Here is a 17,482-nt window from a genome sequence, read left to right on the forward strand (position 1 = left end):
CTTAATTCTGTTCCATTGATATATACATCTGTCCTTATGCCAGTACCATATTGTTTTGATTTCAGTACCTTTGTGGTAGATTTTGAAACGAGAACACGTGAGTCCTTCAATTTTCTTTTTTTGGTTAAGGTTGTTTTAGCTATAGAGGGTTCCTTGCAATTCCATATGAATCTGTTTTCAGGGTACAGAACTGATTAAATTTATTCCTAAGTATTTTATTATTTTTTTGATGGTATTTAGGTGAAATTTGTTCCTGGATTTCTTTTTTGACTTGTTCGTTGGTAGTGCTTTGTGATCTAACATACAGTATATCCTGAGGAATGTTTAATGTGCACTTGAGAAGAATATATATTCTGCTGTTACTGAGTTGAATGTTGTATAGGTGTCTTTTATATTTAATTGGTTTATAGTCTTGTTGAAGTTCTCTGTTTTTTTGCTGATCATCTATCTAGGTGTGCTATCCATTACTGAAAACAGTGTATTGAAGTTTCTAACTATGATTGTTCAACTGTGTATTTCTTCCTTCAGGTGTAACCATTTTTGCTTTGTATACTTTGCTGTGTTGTTAGGTTTTATAAGTTTTAAGTGTTATACCTTCATTATGGATTGATTTTTTTTTATCAATATATAGTATTCGTGTTTGTCTCTTAAAATAACTTTTTTTTAAGTTTATTTATTTTAAGAGAGAGAGTGAGCGAGCAGGGGGGAGGGGCAGAGAGAAAGAGAGAATCCCAAGCAGGCCCCACATTGTCAGTGCAGAGCCAGACTTGGGGCTCGAACCCATGAACCATAGGATCATGACCTGAGCTGAAATCAAGAGTCAGTGGCTTAACCAACTGAGCCACCCAGGCACCCCACCTTAAAATAACTTTTAACTTGAAGTCTGTTTATCTGATACTAGTATAATTAGTATTTATCTGATTCCATCCTTTCACTTTCAGCCTCTTTGTGCCTTTAAATCTAAAGTGAGTATCTTGTAAAGTTTAATATAGATGGCTTATAGATTGTTGCTTGTTTATTTTTGGTTTTTTTTTTTTTCAAAAATTTTTTTTTCAACGTTTTTTATTTATTTTGGGGACAGAGAGAGACAGAGCATGAACGGGGGAGGGGCAGAGAGAGAGGGAGACACAGAATTGGAAACAGGCTCCAGGCTCTGAGCCATCAGCCCAGAGCCCGACGCGGGGCTTGAACTCACGGACCGCGAGATCGTGACCTGGCTGAAGTCGGACGCTTAACCGACTGCGCCACCCAGGCGCCCCTATTTTTGGGTTTTTTAAAAATGTATTCTGCCAGTCACTGCCTTCTAATTGAAAGCTTTAATCCATTTGTAATCAGCATAAATACTGACAAGGAAGGACTTCTGCCATTTTATTGTGTTCTGTATGTTTTAGATCTTTTTTGCTTCTCAATTCCTTATTGCCTTCTTTTGTGTTTGATTTTTTGTGGTAAGATATGGTATTGATTCCTTTCTCATCTCCTTTTCTGTATATTTTCTAGTTATTTTCTTAATGATTAATCCAGGGAGTACAGTTAACATCTTAAACTTACAATAACCTTGTTTAAATTTAATCTCAATCTTATGAAAAAACTTTGCTCCTGTATATTACTGTCCTACCTCCTTTAAGTTGCTATTGTCAAAAATAACATTGTACATTGTATGCCAGTTAACATCGACTTATAATTATTACTTTATTTTTTAAATCCTATAGAAAAAAAAGAAAAATTACAAATCAAAACTACTACCTTTTATATTAACCTATATAGTTATTTTTAGCAGTGTTCTTTTTTTTTCTTCTGGTTTTGAGTTACTGTTTACTGTGCTTTCAGTTTTAGTTACTTTTGTAAAGCAAATCTACTAGTGATGAATTTTCTCAGCTTTTGTTGTACAGGGAATCTTTTACTCTCTCTTTGATTATTTTGAAGGATAGTTTTACATGATATAGAATTCTTGTAGGATATAGAATTCTTAGTTGACAGCTTTTTTTTTTTTCCAGCAGATTAAATATAAATCTCATTGCCTTCTGTCCTCCATGGATTTTGATGAGAATTTAGCTGCTGGTCTTAATGAGGAGTTCCTAGTTAGACAAAACAAAGTCAAGCCCCCTGCATCAGTCCTGCAGGCAGCACCCACACAGATCAAAACGGACAGACACAATTTCTTGGAAACACGTCTCTTTAGCTCTATTTTTAGAACCAGGAACTCACAGTGGGAGCTCTAGCTTTCTTCTTCAAGACTGTTGCCAGGGAGTGCCTGGGTGGCTCAGTTGGCTCAGCTGAAGCCTCTGACTTCAGCTCAGGTCATGATCTGTCGGTTTGTGGGTTTGAGCCCCACCTCAGGCTCTGTGCGGACAGCTTGCTCAGAGCCTGGAGGCTGCTCCAGATTCTGTCTCCCTTTCTCTCTGCCCCTCCCCTGCTCAACTCTGTCTCTGTCTCTCTCAAAAATAAATAAACATTGAAAAAAAAATGTAAAAAAGACTGCTGCCAGAGTGGGGAGGGAGTTGGGCAAGGGTAAATTATGCTGTTTAAAGCCTACCACATTTTAGCCCTTTCCTATTTAAAAGTTTTCTTTGTAAACTTTTGACTGTTTTCGAGTTCTTTTTTTTTAAATATGAAATTTATTGTCAAATTGGTTTCCATACAACACCCAGTGCTCATCCCCACAGGTGCCCTCCTCAATGCCCATCACCCATTTTCCCCTCCCTCCCACCCCCATCAACCCTCAGTTTATTCTCAGTTTTTAAGAGTCTCTTATGGTTTGCCTCCCTCCCTCTCTAACTTTTTTTTTCCCTTCCCCTCCCCCATGGTCTTCTGTTAAGTTTCTCAGGATCCACATAAGAGTGAAAACATACGGTATCTGTCTTTCTCTGTATGACTTTTTCCACTTAGCATAACACTCTCCAGTTCTATCCACGTTGCTACAAAAGGCCAGATTTCATTCTTTCTCATTGCCAAGTAGTATTCCATTATATATGTAAACCACAATTTCTTTATCCATTCATCAGTTGATGGACATTTAGGCTCTTTCCATAATTTGGCTATTGTTGAGAGTGCTGCTATAAACATTGGGGTACAAGTGCCCCTATGCATCAGCACTCCTGTAAATTCCTAGCAGTATCCCTTGGGTAAATTCCTAACGGTCATAAGATAGATCTATTTTTAATTTTTGAGTAACATCCACACTGTTTCCAGAGTCGCTGCACCAGTTTGCATTCCCACCAACAGTGCAAGAGTGTTCCCGTTTCTCCACATCCTTGCCAGCATCTATAGTCTCCTGATTTGTTCATTTTAGCCACTCTGACTGGCGTGAGGTGATATCTCAGTGTGGTTTTGATTTGTATTTCCCTGATGAGGAGTGACGTTGAGCATCTTTTCATGTGCCTGTTGGCCATCTGGATGTCTTCTTTAGAGAAGTGTCTATTCATGTTTTCTGCCCATTTCTTCACTGGATTATTTGTTTTTTGGGTATGGAGTTTGGTGAGCTCTTTATAGATTTTTGGATACTAGCCCTTTGTCTGATATGTCATTTGCAAATATCTTTTCCCATTCTGTCGGTTGCCTTTTAGTTTTGTTGATTGTTTCCTTTGCAGTGCAGAAGCTTTTTATCTTCATGAGGTCCCAATAGTTCATTTTTGCTTTTAATTCCCTTGCCTTTGGAGATGTGTCAAGTAAAGAAATTGCTGCGGCTGAGGTCAAAGAGGTTTTTTCCTGCTTTCTCCTCTAGGGTTTTGATGGTTTCCTGTCTCACATTCAGGTCCTTCATCCATTTTGAGTTTATTTTGTCAATGGTGTAAGAAAGTGGTCTAGTTTCATTCGTCTGCATGTTGCTGTCCAGTTCTCCCAGCGCCATTTGTTAAAGAGACTGTCTTTTTTCCATTGGATGTTCTTTCCTGCTTTGTTAAACATTAGTTTGCCATACATTTGTGGGTCCAATTCTGGAGCCTCTACTCTATTCCATTGGTCTATGTGTCTGTTTTTGTGCCAGTACCATGCTGTCTTGATGATTACAGCTTTGTAGTAGAGGCTAAAGTCTGGGATTGTGATGCTTCCTGCTTTGGTCTTCTTCAAAATTACTTTGGCTATTTGGGGCCTTTTGTGGTTCCATACAGATTTTAGGATTGCTTGTTCTAGCTTCGAGAAGAATGCTGGTGCAATTTTGATTGGGATTGCATTGAATGTGTAGATAGCTTTGGGTAGTATTGACATTTTGACAATATTTATTCTTCCAATCCATGAGCACGGAATGTTTTTCCCATTTCTTTATATCTTCTTCAATTTCCTTCATAAGCTTTCTATAGTTTTCAGCATACAGATCTTGTACATCTTTGGTTAGGTTTATTCCTAGGTATTTTATGCTTCTTGGTGCAATTGTCAATGGGATCAGTTTCTTTATTTGTCTTTCTGTTGCTTCATTATTAGTGTATAAGAATGCAACTGATTTCTGTACATTAATTTTGTTCCTGTGACTTTGCTGAATTCATGTATCAGTTCTAGCAGACTTTTGGTGGTATCTGTCGGGTTTTCCACATATAGTATCATGTCACCTGCAAAAAGTGAAAGCTTGACTTCATCTTTGCCAATTTTGATGCCTTTGATTTCCTTTTGTTGTCTGATTGCTGATGCTAGAACTTCCAACACTGTGTTAAACAACAGCAGTGAGAGTGGACATCCCTGTCGTGTTCCTGATCTCAGGAGGAAAGCTCTCAGTTTTTCTCCATTGAGGATGATATTAGCTGTGGGCTTTTCATAAATGGCTTTTATGATGTTTAAGTGTGTTCCTTCTATCCTGACTTTCTCGAGGGTTTTTATTAAGAAAGGATGCTGAATTTTGTCAAAAGCTTTTCTGCCTCGATTGACAGGATCATATGGTTCTTATCTTATTAATGTGATGTATCACGTTGATTGATTTACGAATGTTGAACCAGCCCTGCAGCCCAGGAATGAATCCTACTTGATCATGGTGAATAATTTTATGTGCTGTTGAATTCAATTTGCTAGTATCTTGTTGAGAATTTTTGCATTCATATTCATCAGGGATATTGGCTTATAGTTCTCTTTTTTTTTCTGGGTCTCTGTCTGGTTTGGGAATCAAAGTAATGCTGGCTTCATAGAATGAGTCTGGAAGTTTTCCTTCCCTTTCTATTTTTTGGAACAGTTTGAGAAGGATAGGTGTTATCTCTGCTTTAAATGTCTGGTAGAATTCCCCAGGGAAGCCATCTGGTCCTGGACTCTTACTTGTTGGGAGATTTTTAATAACTGATTCAATTTCCTCACTGGTTATGGGTCTATTCAAATTTTCTATTTCTTCCCGTTTGAGTTTTGGAAGTTTGTGGATGCTTAGGAATTTGTCAATTTCTTCCAGGTTGTCCAATTTGTTGGCATATAATTTTTCATAGTATTCCCTGATTATTGCTTGTATTTCTGAGGGATTGGTTGTAATAATTCCATTTTCATTCATGATTTTATCTATTTGGGTCATCTCCCTTTTCTTTTTGAGAAGCCTGGCTAGAGGTTTATCAATTTTGTTTATTTTTTCAAAAAACCAACTCTTGGTTTCATTGATCTGCTCTACAGTTTTTTTAGATTCTATATTGTTTATTTCTGCTCTGATCTTTATTATTTCTCTTCTTGTGTTGGGTTTGGAGTGTCTTTGCTGTTTTGCTTCTATTTCCTTTAGGTGTGCTGTTAGATTTTGTATTTGGGATTTTTTTTTTTTTTAATGTTTATTTGAGAGAGAGTGCTTGCAAATGGGGGAGGGGCAGAGAGGGAGAGAGAATCCCAAGCAGGCTCAGCACTGCAATGCCCACTAGGGGTTAGGCTCCATCTCACTGATTGTGAGATCATGACCTGAGCTGAAACCCCAAGAGTTGGATGCTTAAGTGACTTAGCCACCCAGGTGCCCCTGTCTTCGAGTTCTGATAAAGTTGATTTTGACAAAGTTTGCAGATTTTTTTGTTGTTGTTTATATATTTTTTTCTAGTGGGGGACAAGCTGCAAAAGTTACCTTCTCTACCATTTTTGCTGATGTCACTACAGAATAGAGGTTTTTTTTTTTTAAACCTAGTTTCTGTATAGCTGTGGCGGGTTGCAGATCAAATATACTGAGAGACAATCTATTCAGAACAAAACATCTCTTCTCAGTAGCTGATCTGCATTTGATTTGACCCTGTGTACATACCTTGCTTTCTAAAAGTATAATGTATTTTTTTCATGGTTAAAAAAAAAAGTAATCTAATACTCTTTTTAAAGTATATAGAAATGAGTCAGTTTTTCATGACACCCTTTATTTTGACATGTTTTATGTCTTGTAAAAAATCTATTCAGATCATAGATTCCAATTTTTAAAAGTAAAGTGGTGATATATATTTTTATTTCTGGGGATATAATTATTTTTAAAATTCCCCTTTCCTAGTTTACCACTTGGGTTTGACTACCTTATGAAATATATTGCGAATTTTTATACTTTATGATACAAAATAGCTAAAGAGAAAAAATGAATGTAAAGTGACAATTTTCTTTTTTCTTTTCTTTCTTTCTTTCTTTTTTTTTTTTTTTTTTTTTTTTTTTTTTGGCAGGTTATTAACAAATTCAAACAGACTAACAACAACCAGAAATGCTGTATGGGCCCTCTCAAATTTATGTAGAGGGAAAAACCCTCCTCCAAACTTTAGTAAGGTATGAATAAAATATACAAATTAAGGAATCTATCTATATAAATGTTTAAATCTCCTTATAATAGATTTTTAGAGATTGAAGGAAACATTATGCCTTTTTTTGGTAATTATTTTCTTTATTGACCAGACAATATTGAGATATACAGTGGAAAAGAAGTTTCCCTTCTGCTCTTACTTTACCTCATGATTGCCCCTCAGCAACCATTGTCACTTTGTCACTTGATGTTTATGTACGTTAATGTTGACTTTAGAAATCCACTAGTCTAGTTCTTTTCATTTATAGGAAATTGAAGCCCCTAAAAAGGTAGGGGTAATTCATCCAGGTCTACTCTTAGTTGTAAAATCTGAAAAGTAATTAGTCCATGGTGGCTTCCGCTTTCCCAGTGTACTTTTTATCTGTTTAGAATATCTTTTTCCCCATCTCCTCATATTCTGCTAAAAGAGTAGATTATTAATATATTCCCAATTTAGTTCTATTGTCTTACCAATAAGATGCTGTTAAAAAAATAGAATGTAGGTAAATTTCTGGGCTATCATTATACTTCTTCTGAATTCAGTATTAATTAAAGAGGAACAAGAGCTCCAAATCTGGTGTGGATTTAGTGATAACGTTTCTGGGGGCAAAAAATAATAAATTCCTTATTCAAAAATATGCATAAATTAGTATGCCTTCTCATTTATGCTTTAACCATTCCAGTTTTAAAAATGGATGATTTGGCCACATTTCATGTGAACTGCCAACACGACTTTAAAATCTCATTGGTACCATGATTCTGTTGATCTTTCTCCACACCCCATAGCATGTTATGGGTTCAATCATAGTTCATAAAATTCTTATACTACCATCTATGCTTATTCTATTTCATGTTTGTTGACAAGTGCATAATATGACTAAAGAGCTGGTTTAAAGCATAGTAAAGTATGCTAAAAGGAGGAACAAAATTATTATTTTAATCAGAAATTTGGTTTAATAGATATATATCTTAGAAAAGTTTTGCATAAGTTGTACCACAGCTCCTCGAGGAAGCATATTATAAAACAATGTTGCAACAATGGCCTTATTCAGTATAAAAGGATTTTTTACAATTTTCACTTTAATAGTGAAAGAAGAAATGAGTATTTGGACTGTGTATAATACAAGGAAAAGAATGTTATGTGGTACACAAGTACCCCCCAAACAGCCTTAAAAAAAAAACCTATATAAAAAAGCTGATTATTTGTCATGGTCATTATAGAATTGGAAGGAAAGAAAATGTTCATATTTTATCTAAGGAGATGATAAGGGTCCATTCAACTGATGGTGGTGAATCTTTCACCAGCTATTTATATGTTTAGACTTGCATGTAGAATTTGCTTGCTAATTATATTTATGGTTTTAGCAATCATAGTAATCTATTTTACCTCTTAAAAATGCTATTTTAATTGAGATTTTACTCCGTGAACTTTGGTTTATGCATTGCTTTTCATTTTAAATTTCTTTCTTTAAAATACATTCCTTTTAAGCGTGTGGGGTTTTGTTGCCTTCCTCTGCTTTTAAAATAGTGTGCATCTGTATGTGTATATTTTTAAATAATAATTATGAGATAGTTGTAAATATATAATTAGTTTAAAATACCATGTTTGATTTTTCCTTTTTCCCTATTAGTAACAGTATTGAATTATTTTTTTAAATATATATTTATTTATTTTTGAGAGAGAGAAGGAAAGAGAGTGCACAAATGGGATAGGGGCAGAGAGGGAGAGACAGAATCCCAAGCGGCTCAAACTCATGAACCATGAGATCATGACCTGAGCTTAAATCAAGAGTCAGCTGCTTAACCTACTGAGCCATCCAGGTGCCCCTTAAAATATATTTTATATGTATATATATGTGTATGTACATATTTCCCATTTCATCTTATAATGTATTCAAAAAAACATGTATTCAAGAGTTGAGATTTAATAAAATTAGTAGTTTTTACTGTTTCTACAAGTTAATTCTTAAATGAAACTGGGTTTCTCTCCCCTTCTAAGTATGTGGAGGTAAAAAATTCAAAGATCGGTGGTACATTTTGGTACTACTGCCTTGATTTATACTGAAGTACTGATAGTTTTACCCACCATTGCTTTTGTAGCTTTAGTACAAATGTCAACAAAGTGAAAAAGACCCATTATGTGTTAGAATAATTATGAAAATGGTTTTGGCATTAAAGAGCCCCCTGAAAGTTTCAGGAATCCTCCGGGGGTCCATGGACCACACTTTGAGAACCATTGGCCTACAACTTAATGCTTAGTATCTGCTTAATATGTACCTAATTCCCTTTTCTTCCTTAAATGCTTGCTTATAAATCACCTTTTCCATGAGCTCTACTCTGATTACTATATATAATAATGTAATCTGTCACTGCCTCCAGCCACCGACTTCCACATTTTAATCTAATTTTTTTCCTCAGCATCCTTTAACATAGTATGTGTTTTAAAAATTTTTTACATATATTAATTTAAAAAAATCTTCCATTAAAATATAAACTCCTTAGAGTTAGGAATCTTTGTCTCTTCTTGTTTACTTATATATCCCAAGCTTATAGTGTAATTCACATTAAAAGGGCTTAAGACTTTTGTTGCGTACATTTTCTGTGATTTTTCTATGAGAGATTTTTCCTGTATCGTTGACTTTTTTTGAAATTTTTATTTTTACAATCATATTTTATATTTTCAAGATTTTGTTTTGTTTTGTTTTCTGCTCATTTTTATATAGACTTCTTCTATAAGCTTCTTTTATGGACCTAGCAAATTGTGTATCTGTGAGGATTTACAGTTTTTTTGAGCTTTTCTTTTTTCTGGTGTCTCTGTTTTTTTGTATGTTTTTGTTTTGTTTATGGTTTGTTTGTCTTAGTCTCATTTTTACTGGGGGATCTCCTCATTTAACTGGTGGTCTTGGGTACTCTGGACATACTTAGGAAGCAGGCAGTAAAAGCTAAATGGAAAATGGGTAGATAGGTGGGTGTTTAGACTCATCATTTCATGGACTTCATTACAGAGTAATTGGACAGCAAAACCATGTTTTCTCTGAGGAACTCCAAATTTCAGTATGCTTTCTGAGATCATACTGTCTCCAGAGACGATTTTCCAGTCTCCTGCTGGAAAGTAAATAGATTGGGTTGAGGTGTGGTATATAGATAATACTACTGGAGATGTGAGAATTGGGTATTGGAAGAGGGCTAGAGGATTTCTTCAGCCAGTATGTAAACTTTTACTCTGGAATTTCTGGTCCTGTGCTTTATTTCAACCTTGTCTATGCCTGATACCCCAAAGTTCAGTTTCTGTAGTTCACTTTTTGTTGTTCAGCTTCTCCTTAAAATAAACCTCTAGTCTTTGGTAGCATTGAGAATATTAGACACCTACCTATATGGTAGGGACCCAGAGTCTAACCCGTTTCCCATTTAGGTTTTTAAGCTCTTTCTGTTTTACCACTGTTCCTCTTCTGTGTTTTCTGTGATACCTGGTACCTCTGATTCTTGAGATCTTTGGGATGATAGTTGGATGATAAATTAGGTTTCTTCTTCTTTTTTTTTTAAGCTTCCTTCTTATTGGTAGCTACCTCTCCAGGCATTGAGGTGCCACCTTTCCCTCCTCATTTATAATCATGTCCCCAATATATTACGGGCAGGATTACAGATGTCCACTGCACTCCTCAGAGATAGAATTTGTATTTCTCTTTCTTCTTTTCCTTGTTCTGAGAAGACAGTGAATCAGAAATAATTTTATTTTGCTTCCTTTATTTTTTTTTTTTTTAAATTTTTTTTTTCAACGTTTATTTATTTTTGGGACAGAGAGAGACAGAGCATGAACGGGGGAGGGGCAGAGAGAGAGGGAGACACAGAATCGGAAACAGGCTCCAGGCTCTGAGCCATCACCCAGAGCCCGACGCGGGGCTCGAACTCACGGACCGCGAGATCGTGACCTGGCTGAAGTCGGACGCTTAACCGACTGCGCCACCCAGGCGCCCCTATTTTGCTTCCTTTAAAAATATGTCGCACTTTACTGTTTTTTAAGTCAGTACAAAGATATGGATTAGCTATGCTGAATTTTTTAACTCAAAAATTTATATTTACTTTAAAAATAATTTACACATTTCTCTGTTCAAGGAAGAGAAGGTGGTTGGCAAGGGTGAAGGCATGATTGTTCAGGAAGGATCCAGTTGTGCAGATTTGTTTTACTAACTTACAAACACATCTATTTTGTAAAGAAACTATTTCTTGTTCCGGGGCCCTAGGGTCATCCTTACAGGAGATGGCCCAGCAGAGAACATTGATAAGTATTTTTAGAAGGTTATAGTTTATGTCCTGGCAGGCTTTAAAATTAAGGTAAAGATGGGGCGCCTGGGTGGCTCAGTCGGTTGAGTGTCTGACTTCAGCTCAGGTCACGATCTCATGGTTCGTGAGTTCGAGCCCCACGTCAGGCTCTGGGCTGATGGCTCAGAGCCTGGAGCCTGCTTCCGATTCTGTGTCTCCCTCTCTCTCTGCCCCTCCCCCATTCATGCTCTGTCTCTTTCTGTCTCAAAAATAAACATTAAAAAAAAATTTTAATTAAGGTAAAGAGAAAATTCATCTAAAATACTAGAGCATGAGGGGCATCTGGGTGGCTCAGTTGGTTAAGCGTTTGACTTCGGCTTAGGTCATGATCTCACGGTCCATGAGTTTGAGCTCCGTGTCTCGGGCTCTGTGCTGACAACTGGAGCCTGGAGCCTGCTTCAGATTTTGTGTCTCCCTCTCTCTCTGTCTTTCCCCTGCTCTCTCTCTCTCTCTCTCTCTCAAAAAATAAGTAAACATTTAAAAAAATTTTTTTAATAAAAATAAAATACTAAGCATGAAAAAGCTATCATTACTCTTTTTTTTGTAGCATATCTAAATTTAGCATACAGCCCTTTTCTGAGATAGAAGGGATACTTTAGGTTGCTGATAAAAAACAAAACAAAACAAAACAAAAAAAACTTCAAGGACGCCTGGGTGGCTCAGTTGGTTAAGTGTCTGACTCTTGATTTCAGCTCGGGTCATGATCTCACGGTTCATGAGTTTGAGCCCTGCGTCGGGGCTCCACCGTGACAGCCTGGAGCCTGCTTAGGATTCAGTCTCCCTCTCTCTGCCCACCCCTGTGTGTGTGTTTATGTGTGTGTGTACATGCATGCTCTCTCTCTCTTTCTCCCTCAAGAATAAACAAACATTAAAAAAAAAAACTTTAAGGAATATAGAATCAATACTGATTATGGCAATAAAAAGAGCCAACCAACATCTCAGTCTCAGTGCTTACTATATGCCAGCACTATTCTAAGATGCTATGTGCATTCTTATAATTTAACAGGACTGCGTTATTCCTGTTTTATAAATGAAGAAAATGGGTTTCAGAGATGTTAGGTAATTTGCCCATGGTCACACAGCTAATGAATCTAGGTCTGTCTGACCTAAGAAAGGAAAGATCATAAATTTATCTAATTCAGCCTTTGTTTCACAGAATTGGAAACTGAGTCTCAGAGATGAAGTAATGTGCTCATTGCACAGCTAATTAGTTGTAATATTAATGCTAGAGGGCTTAAGTCTCTGGTGTGTGTGTGTGTGTGTGTGTGTGTGTGTGTGTGTGTGTGTAATTGAAGATTCAGGGTTTCATTACATTAAGAAGTAGAGTTTAGTAGTGACTTCCATTTAAAAACCTTTCAGATTTCTTTTTGTATTTTCTACACCTTTAATCCTCAACTGTTATTAGGTTTATTTCCAATAATGTACATATGATGAGTAGGTTGAGATTCATTTATGTTGTATCATATTCCATGATTATTATATTAGACACTTTTAACATTTTTACTTCCCTCTGTTTTGATATGCCTTTTTTGGGTGTGTTTGTGTATGATTTAAACATAGAGCATCTCAAATATGTATTTCATTACCCTAAAAAGCTTTAAATTACCACATATCTTATTTAAGATTAATTGGAAATAATTATATGTTCATATATCTGATCATAATTTTAAAATAATAGAATGTGTTAATTTTGCTGGTACTTTTGTATTATTAAATTTTTGTTTTAAAATGAGTTTCTGCATTTGCCTAAGGGAACTTGGTCTTAGAGAAAATTGTTAAATATTGGCTCTCTTATTTTCTTCCAGGTTTCACCTTGCTTAAATGTCTTGTCACGATTATTGTTTAGCAGTGACCCAGATGTATTAGCAGATGTGTGCTGGGCCCTTTCTTATCTCTCTGATGGACCCAATGATAAAATTCAAGCAGTCATTGATTCTGGAGTCTGTCGAAGATTGGTGGAACTTTTGATGTAACTATAATTTATGATAAATAATTGTATGATTGTGTATTAAGTCTAGCAGTTAGAGTAATGGCCTTGTAAATATCTCAAGCGTCACCATCTTCAGGAAGGATTAAAAAGCCATCAACCCCACTTTTCAGAACAGCTATAATGCTGAAAAGCTATAATGCTTAAATTTGTATCTCATATCCTCTAGTTGGAACTAATCATTTCATTAATATATTTCATTAATTTTAATCTTTTAATGAGTGGGAGGGATTTAATTCAGCAGGTATATATGGAATTCCTATTGCCTCTAGTGTTGTACAAGATATTGTTAATGAAGTATAGAACACAGTACTTGTTCTTACAGAACCTGTAATCTAGTTAATTGTTCATTACAATAGCTAACTTATGTAAAAGTCCATGTAGTGAAAACATTTAGTATTTCACTTGTGTTAGTATTTCTCTTGCTGGGCTGTTATTGCTACCTTCTTTAAAAAGAATATATTTTCTATAAAAGAAGTTAAAAACTTGTAAGACAATTTGTTTTAAAAAGATAGTTTCTTGGAGTGGCTGGGTGGCTCAATTGGTTGAGCATCTGACTCTTGATTTCAGCTCTGATCATTATCCCAGGGTCGTGGGATCAAGCCCTTTGTTGGGCACTGTGCGGAGTTTGGAGCCTGCTTAGGATTCTTTCTCTCTCTTCCTCTGCCCCTCCCCTGCTTCCTCTCTTGCTCTAAAAAAAAAAAAAAAAAAAAAAAAAAAAAAAAAATATATATATATATATATATATATATATATATATATATATATGAATTAGCCAGATCAGAAGATTGGTCATGTGTGGGGAGATTATGATAAAAGAAGCCAGTTTCTTATTCTAAGAGAATGGAAATACAAATATGGAAGGGAGGAAAGCCAGAATAATCTTGTGGTATTAGATTAGAACTGGAGATTTGAATGTGAACTCATGGCTTTTAACATAAAGAGATGTAGAAATAAATGTGTGTGTGTGTGTGTGTGTGTGTGTGTGTGTGTGTGTGTGTTTATCCTCTTAAAGAGCCTGGGAGTAGAGATACATCTATATTAAAAAGCTGAACACACGAAATCTTGGTTTTTACTACTCTTCATTAACAAGAACCAAACTAACATATTGAATAAAATATGAGTCCATACTAAAATAAGTAGGTAGATCAATAGATAAAGTAGAAAGGACATACAGTTGAAATAATGGTATTAGAAAATCATCATTGGCAACAATATGAATAATAATTCAAACAATACACATCAAGAAATGGTGAAAGTAGTGGTAAAAGTGGGATAAGGAATGGGATTTTACATAGTATAAAAGTATATCCTCTCCAAAATATTAATTATAAAAGGAAAAACAGTAATGTTAAAGAGGAGAAATGTGACAAACATCATCCTAATTGACTGGAGTTCTGCACCACTATTGTAGAAAAAACAGGTGTCAGATGCTATACTGTGTAATGAAAAGACTATAGCATTTGTGATGTCCCAGCTAAAAGTAGGTGATTTGTGTCTTAATCATGAGGATACATTGGAGGAAAAACAGATAACTGGCTTATGATCATCAAAAATGTCAAGATCATAAAGAAAAAAATAGGAACTTTTTTGTATTGAAAGAGACTAGAGACATGACAGCTGGGTGTAATACATAATCCTGGATTAGATTCTTTATTACAAAGGTGTCACTGGGGTAACTAGTGAAACTTGAATGGGATTTCTGGGTAAAGAGTATACAGGTATTTTTGTACTATTTTTGCATTTTGGGGGTAAATTTTAACTCTCATATATCATGTAAGTTGGTATTTTTATTATTTTTAGGCACAATGATTATAAAGTTGTATCACCTGCATTAAGAGCAGTTGGTAATATTGTGACTGGTGATGATATTCAAACACAGGTGAGTTCAGACTTTAATATAAATTGTTAACATAATGGATTTTAAGAAATTTACCTAGTTTCATACTACTTTGTTACATATTAATCAAGACTTTAGCATTGCCACAACTATATAGACATGTACAATGTAATGGTAATAAGCATATTCTTGGTAATAAGTGATTAACCTCAAATACCTCTGTGTGAAAGCACTATCCTAGATATATATTGATGTAAAGAAGTATAAGATAGAAGGTAGGCTCGTGAGGGATTTATGATAAAATTGAGGAGAAAATACATATTAAAACAAAGTAAATTGCCCAAGTTTAGTATATGTTTGACGAGAGCTGATTGGTCAGTAAATGCGATAAAAATTTTAAGAAGAGATCACTGTGCTGAGAAATCTGTAGATTCCATAACGGAGTTGTAATTAAACTGTATTTTAAAGATGGAGAAGAATTTAAGTAAACCAGAAGAGATTTATATGACCATAGGTATAGAAGTAGATGTGTGAGTTGTGTTTAAGAGACAATAAGGTTGACTGGAAGAGGAACTATCAGGGAGAGAGTGATTGATTATAAACAGGTTAGAAGGGGATTGGTTAGAAATGGGAGGGCCTTTTTTAGTAGATTGAAGATCTAGTTTATGAATGGAAGGAAACATTTCCTGGATTAGTAACTACATGTGTCTGTGTCTGTCTGTCTTTTGGAGAATGGTGACATACCAAAAAAAAGGTGTGATGTCAAGATTACATCTGGGGCAGTCTTTTTTGAAGATAGGAACTTAAACTCTGTAACACATTCAGTTCTCCTTTGCCACCATTAAATAAATTTTATTCTAATTTACATATTGTCTTTCAGTTTTAGTTTATTCAAGTCCTATTTAGGTACTTACACATTAGTTATTAAATAGGCAATTCTTAGTAATTGATAGTTTCTAATTTGAAATAGCTCTTTAAATGAGAATGCCCTTTTAAACATACACTCTTCAGCAGAATTTTCATATACTGCTTCGTGCATTTTTCACCAAGTAAATTTAATGCAAATCATTGTGGGTATTTTGAAAATAGGAACATAATTATGCCATGGAATTAATGTAAAGAGACAAAGCAGAACATACTATTTTATAAAAGAAAAGTGGAATAAGCATTTTAATGAAAAAAATTACCTTATTGTATACATTGAGGTTTTTTACATTTATAGAATCAGGTACTTTCGACCTGTTTGATTTTTTTTTTTTTTCCATCATTTCATTTGGTAAAACTAGGGGTCGGATACTGGCCAGTCACTAAATCTCTCTTCAAATTGTTGTATCAGTTGAACTCTTGAATGTATTCCTAAACTTGAAGGGCACATCTCTGAATGTACTGCTAATTTGCATTTTGGTGGTTTGACAAGGGCACTTTCTGCACCTGCATTAGACCAGATTTGGCAAAGAGGGAGAGTAGAAGATAGCAAAAACCTAAGTTTTACTTTGGAAGGAATCCCTTTTTTCCCAATTCAGTTTTTCAGAGTGGTTTTTATATTTCTAAATAAAATCATTAGTATATTTTTGTGTGGATTTTTTTCATTTGTTTTTTTTTGTTATTGTTTTTGTCATAAAACTTTGTTTCCATTTCTGATTTTTGTTTTAGGTAATTTTGAATTGCTCTGCATTACCGTGTCTCTTACACTTGTTGAGTAGCCCAAAGGAATCAATCAGAAAAGAAGCCTGCTGGACTGTTTCTAATATCACTGCTGGAAATAGAGCTCAGATTCAGGTAAATACCTTTCAGATCTAAGAAAACAGCAAGATTTCATAAGTCAGTGTGGACAAAAGTCAGCATTTTACCAGTGATTTTTTTTTTTTAGTGAGTTACTTAAAAAGATCTTGAAAAGTATTTTAAAGAACATAGCCTTTTCTCCTCTAAAATAATAACATTAATTTGTAGGAGTCTAGTGAGGAATTGTGTGCGTGTGTGTGTGTGTGTGCGTGCATGTATAAAATTGCCCACAGTGCTGGACACATATGGCTACTCTTTAAAAAGGATGGATTTATATTAGTTTTAAATAGGTAGTGATCTTCCTTTCTAAGCTTTTAAGTAGTGATTTATTAGGATCTTACCAAGCTTCTTGAGTCAAAAATTATCCATTTTGATAAATTATCCACCTTGTACTTCATCATATTTAAAATTAATATTCTGTTAATATATTCTCCAATCATGAAAGTTTGTTGAAAGATTAGAAAGATTATCAGAGGTATTTCCAAAAAGCCTGACATTTTAAAACCAATGAGTCTCTCCACTTACTAATATGTTTAAAACAGTATTTGCATTGATTATGCTGTATCATTTTTCCTCCTCAGGCTGTTATAGATGCAAATATTTTTCCTGTTTTGATTGAGATTCTTCAGAAAGCAGAGTTTCGCACCAGAAAAGAAGCAGCTTGGGCTATAACTAATGCAACATCAGGAGGCACTCCAGAACAAGTAAGGTATGATAAAAATTTTTTTGATATTTTTTAAAATGTCAATAGAACTAAATGAAGTACTAAATACATTTTATTTGTTGATGAAACTAAAACATTATTTCTAAATCAGTTAGTAAGCATTTTAATGTGAAATGAAAGCATTTGTTACATTAGGTATATTCA

At 34.9% G+C, this 17,482-nt stretch overlaps 1 protein-coding gene across 1 annotated transcript in view; it reads left to right on the forward strand.

Moving 5' to 3' along the window:
- Nucleotides 1–17,482, forward strand: part of KPNA5 (karyopherin subunit alpha 5) — a 43,634-nt gene that overhangs the window by 16,451 nt on the left and 9,701 nt on the right. Inside the window, exons 8-12 of the mRNA XM_030316224.2 lie at nt 6,573–6,672; nt 12,811–12,974; nt 14,796–14,874; nt 16,486–16,611; nt 17,196–17,323. Of these exons, the coding sequence (XP_030172084.1) occupies nt 6,573–6,672; nt 12,811–12,974; nt 14,796–14,874; nt 16,486–16,611; nt 17,196–17,323 (597 nt within the window). The remainder of the gene's footprint in view (nt 1–6,572; nt 6,673–12,810; nt 12,975–14,795; nt 14,875–16,485; nt 16,612–17,195; nt 17,324–17,482) is intronic.

Source organism: Lynx canadensis, chromosome B2, assembly GCF_007474595.2.
Source record: "Lynx canadensis isolate LIC74 chromosome B2, mLynCan4.pri.v2, whole genome shotgun sequence".
In the NCBI taxonomy this organism is placed as follows: Eukaryota; Metazoa; Chordata; class Mammalia; order Carnivora; family Felidae; genus Lynx; species Lynx canadensis.